Below are 14,150 nucleotides of genomic sequence, written 5' to 3'. Positions count from 1 at the left end.
TCATCCTTCAATTCGACAAATTAATAAAACTCTTAAAAAACACGGAAAAAACTTCCAAGTAATCGTTTTCACGCCAATACCAGGCAGAGATGTTTGAACACCCACAAGAGATGACAGCGAATTTAATTATAAATATAATAAAAATCCGATCGTCCCTTTCAAACAGCTTTTGCCGATGGGAAAACAAATTCCCAAGCGACATTCAACCTTAACTCAACCGCAAAAGGATAACGACAAAGAAAATTCTCAATTTAAAACCGCGAATAAAACTTTGCGGTTTATAATATATTGTAGACTCGATTGACGTCACCACTAAAGAGGGATGTCTCATATATTTATTTTTTTTTTTTTTTCATTTAAATTCGAATTTCGAACATTTTCCCGGGAAAGACGTGAAGTGCTTGATTTCGATTTGCATATAATGGCAACACAAGTGCTTAGCGTATCATGACATCCTAATTTAGCCGGTTATTTTATTTATTTATCGACGACAGATGATTAATCGAATTTTCAACAGCCATTGACATTTGCTGCAAATCACAATTTACATTGTGGGATTTATACAAAGATTGAACCCAAATTTCAACAAAACTAAAAATAAACACAATAATTTAGTTCTTATTTGATACTAAATTGAAGTCAAGTTTAACTTACAAGATTTGATTACCGACAAATAGGTGGAATTAGATTAAAGTCGACATTTGAGGGTTCTTGTATAAATTAGGTAATTAACAACAAATACATACTATAAATTATTTTAAAATAATGTTAAATATCAAATTAATCTAGTATCCTTATAGAAATGTCAATACAATACGCTTTACAAACATTCATCTCACAAAAGGCCAGCTTCACACTACCTATACGAACTAACCCTAACTAAGGTCTATTTAATAAACACCTCTAAGGAACTGACCGTTAGTTAATAGCACTCCAGGGCCGGATTATTCATGGCACAATGAAATAATTAATTGGTGCTCAAATCCGAGTTCCCGGCGCGCCATTATGAGAGTTGTTGTGTTCTGAATGGACCTCTGTCCGCTGCGGCGGCCACTTGCCGACCGAGGTGCGAACTTGATTTGGGATTTGGTTGGAACACCTAAAACTATTTTGAATTTGGAACTTGTTTGAAAAATAGTTCTAAATAAGTTTATTTTCAGAATTTAATTGTGTTGATAATTAATACTGGCTATTTTTTTTTTAATGTTCTCTTACAATATACCGAAATATAGTAAAGTATAATTTTAAGACCAAAATATGTGCTTGTGTAATATTGGCAAATTATGTGGAATAAATGAACAAATGAACAATGCAAACGGGATCCCTTTCATTGGCATAATGTGTTTTGTCCTAAAATGGATTGGCATAATGAAATTGGCATAATTTATTTAGCATAATATTAATTACCGATCGAATTTGGTTTTAGCATAATATGTGTAGGTTTAGGTGCGGCGGGGGTGGCCCTTGGGTCACCCGTACCTAAGCCGCTTTATAATGACCTTACATGAATATGCTTATTGCATTTATGCAAAAAATTGTATGCTAAAAACTGTTGTGCTTATTAGTATTATGCGAAATTATAATTAGTAGTAACAACCAATTACTTGGATATGATTTTTTAACATAAGCATCTCGTTCGTCGATCGGATGAGTATGTACCAACCTGCTAAAACTAATGTATTAACATTTGCCTACAGGCATGGCTGGCGGTGGTATGGGTCAAGCGATGGGCGGGTACTACGGCGCAGCATACGGCCCGCTCGGTGCCAGCATGGCGGCTGCGGCGGCGGCGGCAGCTCAGCAGAACGCGATCTCAGCGGCTTTAACGCCTAACCCTCAGGTGAGAGAAGGAGTATACCAAAAGACATCAGTGGAAAAAAAAAACGGGTTGCACTCCGGGAGTGCCGGCAGAAGTGAAAACTAGAATATTAACGTTGTGCATTTTTGACATCTTACGAATTTTCGATCAGGTCACGTGTCCTGACGCGAGTTTAAAATTTTTTACCCAACACGAAAAGTGCACAACGCCGCTAAAAATTCACTTCAAAAAAGGACGCTATTGGGAACTATAGTAGCGAAAAATTTAGTTCGTTAAAATAAGTTTTCTACACTTTATAGACAAATTGTATTCTGCTAACTCATACGACCGAGCAATCATAAGATATTTTTCGGCAGGTATGCTCTCAATATTTCATACAAACATAATTTTTGAAATATGATCAAAAATCAGTGAAGATTAAATTTGAATTCACGTTTATTATAATCAGTTAGCATATGATTTAATTAACCAAACAAATCGCTAACAGATTACACAAATTTTCAATGAAAAAACTTTTCAAGGCGGTACCTACCAAATTTCTAATTATTTCATCAAAGATTGAAATTGTTCGGAAATGACGTATCATCAGAAGCATTAAGGAGGGTCGACACCGTGAAATGCGGAGCCGTGCAAGAAATAACGCTCATCACAAATTTTACAATATTCAACGCTGGTTAAGATTTAAAAAAAATTAATGCGTGTAATGAAGCAGCTACGCCTTCATGTACCATGGCAATCTACGAGATGTTAAAAATGCCGCTGCCGGAATATTAGCGAAATAGAATTACTATTATTCCGGCTCCACATCGTCGTCAAACTGTTAGCCAAGCTATGTCGGATTCGGATTCGGTATTCTCAGCAGTGGTCGTTCCGAAATGTTAGTAGTTTGTAGCTTTGGTAAACATCATTTAATTTAGAATATGACGTGAAAAAGTGCCTGTGAAGGCGTAATTTCTGAATAAATGATTTGATTTTGATTTTTAATTGTATACATTGTTGGTTTTTCATTGCGATAAATAAAAACACACTTACGAAGTACACAATGTTTACCATTCACATCGGCATGTGTCTGTGTTCGGCGACGTGTGGAGCTGCCACTAGATCTATCATCGTCCAACTATTGAAAGCTAATTTTACATCTTATGTTCATATACATATATTAATTCATATTATTATTTATTAACCAACCAAGTGTTGAAATGTTTTCCTTATTGTATCATTGCTGTTAATAGTAGATTAGTAGCCAAGTACTGTAAGGAATCCGAGATATTTAGATGGTTAGATGTATGCGAACTTTTTGAAAGAGGGAAGTGTTTTTTTTTAATTACTTACCGCCTTAGGGTTTATCTAGCTACATTATTATCCTAGAGCGCTTATTGGTCACCTACAAGCACCATTTGGGGGTAATAAGGATCTACTTACCGAATATGAGATATGTAAATTAGCATAACAGCGCACTGAACCAAGTAAACCAAGTTAGGTTAGGTTAGGTTAGGTGAAACAATTGACATTATTTGGTACATATCAATGTACCAAATAATGTTAATTTAATTGTTTCTTTTCGAGTGTGTTTATGCTAAATCTGACACTAGTCAGATTTTATCCAAGTCGCCTGAAGGCATCTGACATTAGTTTTACGAATACCGGCATCTAATCGCACTAGTCACATGCCCAGTGAATATAAAGGCTCTACCAGGGTGTAGGTTTCCTCACGATACTTCTGGCCCACCACCGCACCATTATCATTTAATTTAGAAAAAGGTATGGTTTGAACTATAGAAAAACTTTACTTAGGAAAGAACTATCAAAAACCTATTAAAATACCATAATTTTCCTGTCATAAAAAGTTTATAATCTTGACCTCATTATTAAGCTCTTACATCTCACGACAGTTTTACTATTCGCTTAAACATAATCAAATCGTCATCGTAGCTATATTTTTGTCACCTGCGTTCATGTTCGCACCGACAGATGGCGCAATCCATTAGCGCGCCCCGCCCCGCTAATCCAACGCAAACAACGCTGTTGTGATTCGCTACGGTGTAATTGAGGAATTTAGAATTTTAATTCTCATCAATAATAAACGTATGTGTTGATAGTTGTGAAAATAATAGATTTTTTAGTTTAGTAGGAGGTCTTTGTGTATTCGAAAACACGTGTTTTTAAAGACACTCATATTGTGGCCAAAATCTTTGGTCAGCAAAAAATAAAACGAGGATGTAATTCAATGAAATTATATTGCCTTTTTGGATTTTACCACAAAAATAACAAATTTGTCAATTTTCATATTAAAATCAATCGGCGGGAATATTTGTATGTGTCATTGTGAAAAAATATGGAATATATAATAAAAAGGAATGCAAAAAAATATTTTTTTTTTGTTGGTTGCCAGTGCAACATCAATCTTGAACAGATTGTATTATACCATGAAATATTATTAGATAAAAATGAATGTCAAAATTATAAACTATATTTTAAAAAAATTTCATTACTCTGATTGTTGGTGTTCGATACAAACTGATGTCTTTGATTTGTAAATTATTAATATTAGCTTATCCTACTTTGTTGCATATTCACCTGAATTTTAGATTAATTAATTAATTATTTGTCTTAATAAATTTAGATTTTTTTTAAAATTCATAAATGTGTCTGTGTTAATAAAATATAGTTTCTTATTTTTATGCAGCCCTGCTCAAGCACATCGTTGTCTTAATATACAATAAACATTTATTATTTCAATTATTCCGATCCAATCACAAGATCCGTGGATCTAAACACTTGATATCGGACAATTACTCTCCCCTAGCCCTCCCCTGGCTTTCCCCTGGGTCCCAGGGGGGATTAGTGTTGGTCGTAATGAAATTATTGAATAAATAATGGTAAAGACTATTTGGAGTGCCGGATTTAAGATGGGTGTGCGTGACGTCATACCCTAACAGCGACTTTGTGTTTCATTAGTGTATAGTCACTGGCATAAACAGTGTCCCTCTATGAATCGCTATGTCGCGACAATAGTGGCGAATTTGCAATTATTTTTTGTAGCTTGATGTGTTATTGACTATACAATACAATAATCATTTATTGTACATTATTATGGATGTGCATATAAAATGTAACATACATATACCTTTAAATTAAGTATATAAGTACAATAAAATGCGCAAAAGGCGACCTTATCACTGTAAGCGATTTCTTCCAGGCAATCTTCTGTCGTGAATTAAAAATCTTAATAAGGAAAAAGTAGTAGACTATAAATACATATCTGCATAAAAATATATAATTCAAGTTTCATAGTTTACTTTTGCAGTAATAAGGCAGCTTTGTAAGTAGATTTTCTGTTTAGCTTCACTACGATTTTGTGTATTGGAAATCGATTGAAATTAAAAAAAGTTTATCTGGTTTTGTTTAAAAAAAAACGGTTTACCTCCCTTTTTTTGACTGACTGACTGACTACGAACTATCTCCATCAGCATATGTGTGAAAAAGGTTTGAGATGATGTTTTTCAAATTATCAATGTCAAAAACGATTGACGAAAGAGTTAAACAAAGAGTTAAAACACAGTTCAAAAAGAAATACCAAATTAAATAACAAACGTTATTGTGATTCAATCAACCACTCCTACACTATATAGGAAACAAAACGCGAGATTACCTCGACAAAATCAATGAATTAACTCGTAAGAATCGATCAATCGAAGACAATCGAACATCGCAGTCGTCACTTTCGAGAATTCTTAATTAATGAAAGTTCGCCCCTCGGCGATCGATCAGACCATTGTGCTGTGTTAATAGACACCAAAATAGGGTTGCTTAGCTGTATTCAATTCGAATTTTCACGATTTTTCTTACAATAAGTGAAAACTCCAACGAAAACTAGATTGAAGTGTGATAAATTTTGTTTTCGTCGTAATTCTTGCAGCTAACGTTAAATCAAAGACCGGTATTCCAATAGAGAAGTGGACTAGAAATTACAGTAGAGCATTTTCAATACTGTTTTCTCATTTATGTTTCCAAAGTCTTGCAGAACTGTAATACTTTTAACCTATTTTCAAGTATGTAAACATTTAATAAATTAGTTAAATTAATGTAAAAATACTTTACAAAAAAAAATAGGTGTTACATCATTGTGTAATAGTTTTTGTTGCGTACGTTTATTTTGGTTATTTGGCTAAATAATCTTTTTAATAGTCGTATTCCTCATGTCTGAGGGTCGTGGTCATCACAACACATTCTTGGCATTATTAATGGAGTGGTTTGCCATTGCCTTCTCCATTTCACACACAAAGTTTATAAACAACCAGTGTGCAGGTTTCCTCACGATGTTTTCCTTCATCGGAAGCAAGTGGTGGTCGATGAAAACTAAAATACATGAGTCAGATGGATATACGAACTCATATGGCACGAGTAGGATTCGAACCTGGCATCTTTTGATCCACAGACAGGCATCTTGACAACACCGCTTCCACCCTAAATAATACTGGACTAGTAAAAATTTATGATGTTATTAAAATCTCATCATTATCTATGTCAAAACAATTATAAATATTCCAAACATGTCATTGAAGCAATATAGGTTGATCTTGTTACAATTCAAAGTCATTAATTAAAAATAAAAATATATAAAAATCAGTAAAGATTACAACACTATAATGCCAGTGACAATATTCACAAATTTATTACTTTTCTTTTTAAATTTTAAATTAAGAACATTGTTCTTGACGGTGCATTGAATATTCACATGGTCGTGTGAAAGAAGAAATCATTACATCACAGCCCTATTCCCGAACTATCGGATGAGTCTCATTTTTTTCGATTAACGTATCGAATCACTCCCTAAACGTACGAGACAATATAATTAGCTACCATTCAGTGGCCATATTAACACACCCGTAAGGTACTATAAAATACCTGGTATTAAAAAACGTGATCTTGCATTTTTCAGTAACGCGCGGCTAACGAACCATTGTGGTTCCGATATACGATTATTGTGAGTCCGATGTTCGATTATTTTCGATATCGATATTCACGCTTGCTTACGTCATTAGCGCAGTAGTAATATGCCGTGAAATCACACAGATGCGTTGCATATTTGCTAATAGATTTCTTTCGCTAGGTCCAAATTATTTTTGCGCCCAGATTTTTTAATTTATGAGGTCATTAAATTTAATTTTGCTGAGGTTCTTGTTAAAAAATGAACTCAAACTTCAAGTTTTTATTTTTATTACGGAAATAAGTAATTTAAAATGTTTATTACATCTATAACAAATCCAATAAATAAATGAGCTTAGATCCAAAGTAGGAAAGAAATTAAAACCCTATTTAGAAAATCCTATATAAAAAAATATAGTAAAAAGACAACAAAAAACACAAAAAATCGCTACACAAAATTATATACAAATAACCAATTTTAAACTGACACAAAAAAAATCGGAACCTCCAAAATTTCAAGGCAATAATTTTCCCAAACCATCCCACACCACGGACCGCGGTGTTCAAGCTTCAAGAAAACAAGTGACGTAAAGTTTTTCTGTCCCATAACTTAGCAGCAATAAAATACAGTGGTGGGCAGTAAACCGTGTAGTCGACGTCGCATCGGCGACCTAATCCTGATTTGTCGGCTCGTATGTTCGCCTAACCGTCGCTACACACGGCCGTGGAATCCGGCGAACAATATAACCGAACAGAACACTCTTTGTCATCTTTGCTTGTTGCTAGACCCATTCAGGACCGCTGCGAAGTCAGGGTCAGTGTAAAAAATACCAACATCTTATAATTTTAAAGATTCTACAGTCTGCATGAAGTTAACTCCCCTTAGGAATGTTATTGCTGCCAAACTGCCAAGGCCAATCGCAATTTAGGACGGAATCGTAAGCCGCCGGAACAGAACAGCTGTATTTGCTTATTGAGCTGAGTTTTTGTAGACTATCCTTAACTTTGTAGCCTATTGAAATCAAGATACGAAATTGAATAGATTTCCTCCTTACTCCTTTACGTAACACACATCATATTACACATAAAAATATCCTACCGAAGCGCTGCTTTATATTTAAACTATAGTTCATTTATTATATGTGTTTGATATGTTAACTAACTATATCTTACCAAAATCGATCAATTGACATACTTTGTACTAGACGGTGACTAAATAATAATAAATTTTAATAGAAAAATACAGTATTCCTGTCAGAACATTCGTCCAGTGTGTAGTATGCGCCAATAATATTTTCTCACAAAATGGTTGAGGCTTCATTAAAAACTTCGAATTCATCGCATTAATGGTCCTTTATACACTTGATTTGTATTCCCGACTACATAACGCTATGTTATATGTATTTTATATACCACTCTGTGCTTTATGACACAGGATTAAAGTTATATTTCACAAGTTACGTCCGTGGCGCGCATTCATATGAAAATTTAATAAAATTTTCATTGAATTACGATATCTGTGAATTATTGTTTATTAAAATCGAGTACGGGAAGGTTAGTTACATTATAAATATTGCAGTAATGATAAATTGTGATGAAAATATGTTTAAAATGTTTCTTACAGATCTTTGTTAAAGCGATTAATAACTTGATATATAGCTATCCAATATATTAGATTGGTTTGAAATATGAATTTGTTAACAAAGACATAAATTTTTATTTTTCTGATTAGAATAGATTTATATCGTGATAATGTATTACGAATTGTATATTAAATAAACACATGTCATTTTTATTGGATTTAAAAGCCGTTTCCATTGTAGCGTTAAAAATGACATATGTAAATTTATCTCAATGTTAACAAAATATAGATATTTTCTTAGTGTTACTGTCTAATAGCTACGACTGTGCAAGATTAAATTAATATCAAAAATCTTCATCGGTTATAGGTAGTTTTGGTCACGTCGCACCCAAAGCATTAACCTTAAACTTACTGTTGGATTTAAATGACTTTTTAATACATAAAAACGAAAGACAATAAAAACAAGTCGACCTCGGTGACGCAGTGATAAAGTGCTTGCCTCTGAACCGAGAGGTGCCGGGTTCGATCCCCGGTCGGGTCATAATAGAAAATGATCTTTTTCTGATTGGCCCGGGTCTTGGATGTTTATCTATATATGTATATGTTATAAAATATAGTATCGTTGAGTTAGTATCCCATAACACAAGTCTAGAACTTACTTTGGGGCTACCCCAATCTGTGTGATTTGTCCTAATATATTTATTTATTTATTTTAAGTCCAAGAAATTGCTGACAATACATTTTTGTTCCCAGGTCGGCTCGTCAATGGATATGTCAAAATATTCGATCGAAGCAGAGAAATACAGGACCTACGGGATGTACCCTGACCCTTCTCGAGGCTATCTGGACTCTGCTGCGTTGTCCAAAGCCTACATGTATATGGATCAGCAACAACAGAGGTCGTACCCTATGGACATCAGCAAGATGTACTGTGAAGCTTCCGCGGCAGCTATGGCCGGACTAAGCTCAGCTGTCAATTCAGCGCCGTCCAGTTTATCACCACGCTCACCTACCGACTCACCAGACGTCACAAGCAAGGCCCAAGACCGACCTGAAGGCAGTTCTTCTTCAGGGTCGAACCCTTCACCGTCCCTTCCATATTATCAAGGGTCGTCGAGTCTTCTGATGCCTCAGTACCCTGGACAGTACACCCAGGGCCCGCAAAGCGGGTCAGAATTCAGGAGACCGTTGACTGTCATATTTTGACCTGACGCTTAATTTTCTTGTTAAGTTTTTCATTTCTGTGAAATTTTGTTGTATTTTTTACTTGGTCGGTTTACATCGACGATACAGACATTCATCTGATACATGAATTGTTGGAAGTCAGGTATTTTTGTTGTATAATTTTTTGTTTTTCGTACATCGAATTGTATGAATGTTAATTTATAGTCTGTGTAAATAACGTCTTTCGCGGTTTTTTCTCGTGATCCTCAAAAAGTTCCTCTTTGATTTTCTTTTGTAGTTTTAATGTTATAGTTAGCTGTAGGTTGGACATTCCATTAGTTTGCCTAATAATGTAAATATTTATGAATCTATTTAATAGGCATAGGTAACTGATGAAAAGTTACTGAGAAAATTATTACAAGCTGTATTTCTTTTGACTTAAAAAAATATACTTTTAAAACTTTGGTTTAAAGTTAAAACAAATATTCACTATTTAAAGAATCCGATCTGTTGTTAATTAACTGTCTAAAGACAAACTGATACAATTGTACAGATTCTATATATTCTATATAAATATTTCATGTAATTTTTTTTTTTAATATTTTATTTCAACAGTTCAACTTTGTAACCAATATAAAAATACACTAATTATTTTTTCAGTAACTTAACATTTGGGATTCAAAAAGTCCAAAATAAATATACAACGAGAGTATAAATAATTGTAAATAATATAGATTTAAGTAAAGTCTGTATAACTGAAGCATAAGTAGAATTGTTTAATTTATATTTGTATCAGGACTGCAAAAACATATGTTATATATATATTTTTTTTTTCATTAAAACCTCGTGTTTGGTTATTACTATAAGTAGATCATTTTTTATTTGACTGAATTAAATTAAAAAAATAATTTTTAGCCCAATTAAGGCCATACAGTGCATTTATTGTGTTGCCATAAAAAAATATAATAGTTTTTTTTTTGTACTAACATTAGTTCAATCGTTTTTTTTTTAAATTAATCTGCCATTAACATAACATTTCATTTTTTGTTTTTTTTTTTTTAGAACTAAATACTATTGGGATATCCCAATAGTATTTCGATTTTTTAATGAATTTTTTTTATAACTATCTTTTTTTCACTTGGATAATTTATGATTTCACATTTCATTATTTATTACTGCCAATATGAAGTTTAAAATTAGCGTTTTTATATGTAAAAAAAAATCCTGCTTAAGGATATTGTAAATGATTAACATTAAAGACCAGTATGACCAGCAGCTGATAGAAAATAAAACTTACTCATACATACTATTATTTCGATATAAAATTCCATAAAATTCTGTTGAGGTACAAAAATCGAAGATCTTAGAACACCTGACGAATACTCATGATGGTCCAGATAAACTATAGGAACCTTAACAAAAGTTGTTCAGTCTGATGAGCATTTTCTGGTGAGGTATAAAAATTGAAGATCTGGAATACCTTATACAGACCCAAGATGGCACAGTTAAACAACAGGAAATATAGAAATGACGCCTTAATAAAGGTTGTTCAGCCTGATGAGCATATGAATATATAAAAATCGAAGATCTGGAACACCTGAAGAAAGTCTTAATTCTGAAAATATATTAGGGAAGGGACCGATATTGTTTTTTTTTAATAATTATACGCAGTCTCTAGTTATTACACCGAACTCGCTACAAAACGGATAAATCATTAAAAAGTAAACAATATCAACTATTGTCATTTATTCCGCATTTTAAATACTTCAAAATAATATAACCTCTCAATTACCTATACGCCCTAAAATACATTATTTCGATATATAATTTTATGAAATAGCTATGCATATTAAAACATAATAAAACCGACTACAGAATATATAAAAATAACATACACTTAATACAGATAATACATACATACCTACGTACTTTTTTTCAATTGTAAATATTAAAATATTTGTTCCAAATTCTATTTCTTAGCTTCGAAAAAGTAGCACAATGTGCTGAATAGCTTCCTCTCTTTCATTCGCGTATTGCAATTTTTCCGGCCAATCAGAAATTAGTTCATTGACCGATTTTCTTCGTAGCTTAGAAATGGAGTATACACGTGTTTTGTCATATATTATCAGCTGTTAGTTATTGCTAATTATTATAATGATCTTGTAAAGTGGAATCGACATAACGATGAGACTTAGACGTTAAATTGAAGAATATTATGCCTAATTAAAAAAATATTAAAATCGACACTTGATTTTATTACATATAATATAACCCATTTCATAACATTAGCTCTGTAGATATGTGAAATAAATAAATTTCATTATTTATTACATATATAGTAAATTGACAGATTTGTTCATTGTTTGTGTATAACTACTTGGGACAAGATGGCGGTAGGTAGTCATGCAGGTAGTAAAAGTCATGTCAGATGCCTTTAGGCGACTTGTCTTGAAATACAAATGGTGAACACAAGGTGGAGGACATTGGAATGCTGTACAAACCCCACATAAAGTGGATAGGATAGGATGGATTAAGGGTAGGATGACATATCAATCAATACATATAACAAAGCAGTAGAAAAAAAAAATTCCTGTACATTGAATATATTTACATAAAAACAAAATTAGGCGGTAGAGTCATAGTAACAGAGAAAGAATTTGAAAAACAACTCTATGTCTGTCTGTTTGTACACGCCAATATTCGGAACTACTGGATGGATTTGAATGAAACTTTTTGTTATATAGCTATTAAGCCTGGGCAAAATTTAGGGTATAAATGATTTTGAAAACTGGAACACCTGATGGAGAACCATGATGGACAAGCTAAACTATAGGAAATATAGAAATGACTCCCTAACAAAAGTTGTTCAGTCTGATGAGCATTTTCTGTTAAGGTACAAAAATCGAAGATCTAGAACACCTGATGCATACCCATGATGGTCCAGATAAACTATAGGAACCTTAACAAAAGTTGTTCAGTCTGATTAGCATTTTTGGTGTGGTATAAAAATTGAAGATCTGGAATACCTTATGCAGACCCAAGATGGCACAGTTAAACAACAGGAAATATAGAATTACGCCTTAATAAAAGTTGTTCAGCCTGATGAGCATATGGATATATAAAAATCGAAGATCTGGAACACCTGAAGAAAGTCTTAATGGTCCAGCTATAGGAAATATATATTTCAGTCGTATGAGCATCTTTTAAATTTGTCTCCTTACCAAAAATTGTTCGGCCACTCGAACAAAGGCGCGGGCATCAGGTAGTAACAAATATATATATGGACAAATCATACACAGACAGACCAAAGTAAGACCGCTCGGGTAAAACCATAATTTTAAAAAAGCCTATAGTTACGGCACTTCCGAAAGTTTCGCATATAAATAAATATATATACGGACAAATGACACAGATTGAGCGAGCCCCAAAATAAGTTCGAAACTTGTGTTATGGGATACTAACTGCACGATACTATATTTTATAACGTATACATAAACATCCAAGACCCAGGTAAATCTGAAAAAGACCATTCTCCATCTAGACCTGACCGGGGATCGAACTCGGGACCTCCAGTGTAGAAGTCCGTCGTGATGATTATTAGGCCACAGAGGTTGTCACAATATGATGACAATTCTGAAAATATATTAGGGAAGGGACCGATATTGTTTTTTTTTTAATAATGAGACTCTAGTTATTACACCGAACTTGCTACAAACATGTTGTATTTACATGTTATATTACTGATAAAAAATTATACATAAATTTATATTTAAAAAATGGTAAGCCCTTCTGGCATAATAGGGACCAACACTGAATGAGTTTCTTTCGGCATTTCTTCCCAGCAGTGGTCGTTCCGAAATGCTAGTAGTTTGTAGCTTTGGTAAACATCATTTAATTTAGAATATGACGTGAAAAAGTGCCTGCGAAGGCCTAATTTCTGAATAAATGATTTGATTTTGATTTTGAAAACAAAACGGATAAATCATTAAAAAGTAAACAATATCAACTATTGTCATTTATTCCGCATTTCAAATACTTCAAAATAATATAACCTCTCAATTACCAATACGCCCAAAATACATTTGCGTTTACTATCATCCCTATTGTTATCAAAATAGAGTTCAAAATCGATTGAGTTTATCAATATATTTAATTGTTTATTTGTCAATTTTCAATGCTTCATTCCACCCCTATGTTTTTTAATAAAATATGCTTAGTGGCGATAGATATCATTGCAGGGGTAGTGATTTGGCACAAAATAAACAACAGACGTCTTTTGTGAGGTAAAATACACTGAAATAACATAAACAAACCCGGTAATGGGAAGATACAGGGTGCTCAGAAAGCTGGCATTCAGTTTTGAGTAACAATGATGAATAGACAGATACTTAAGCGGGGAATAAATCAATTATTTTAATACGGCTCGGAAATTGCTTGCAATATCTTCTGATTTTTCCTTTAATCTGTGTCCACACATGTGTACATTACATACTAGATTTTGTAAACAAAACACGAACAAAAATCTTACTACTCATAAAATATTCTATTGTTATCTGATAGATAAACTAACTGATATATTATAAATCTGCCTGATATTGATAAATGAAAAAAAAAACGTTCACTGCGCCCGCTCACACGTTCCATCATTCCTTGCTC

At 33.2% G+C, this 14,150-nt stretch overlaps 1 protein-coding gene across 1 annotated transcript in view; it reads left to right on the top strand.

The window, feature by feature from the left end:
* Window positions 1-11,738, top strand: part of Sox21b — a 52,112-nt gene extending 40,374 nt beyond the window's left edge. The window contains exons 4-5 of the mRNA XM_053748684.2: window positions 1,698-1,840; window positions 9,084-11,738. Coding sequence (XP_053604659.1) covers window positions 1,698-1,840; window positions 9,084-9,536 — 596 coding nt within the window. The 3' untranslated portion in view covers window positions 9,537-11,738. The remainder of the gene's footprint in view (window positions 1-1,697; window positions 1,841-9,083) is intronic.
* Window positions 11,739-14,150: the final 2,412 nt, after the last annotated feature.

Source organism: Plodia interpunctella, chromosome 1 (assembly GCF_027563975.2).
Source record: "Plodia interpunctella isolate USDA-ARS_2022_Savannah chromosome 1, ilPloInte3.2, whole genome shotgun sequence".
Taxonomy (NCBI): domain Eukaryota; kingdom Metazoa; phylum Arthropoda; class Insecta; order Lepidoptera; family Pyralidae; genus Plodia; species Plodia interpunctella.
Note: the sequence above shows the minus strand (reverse complement) of the source record. Positions and strands in the feature narration are given on the sequence as shown.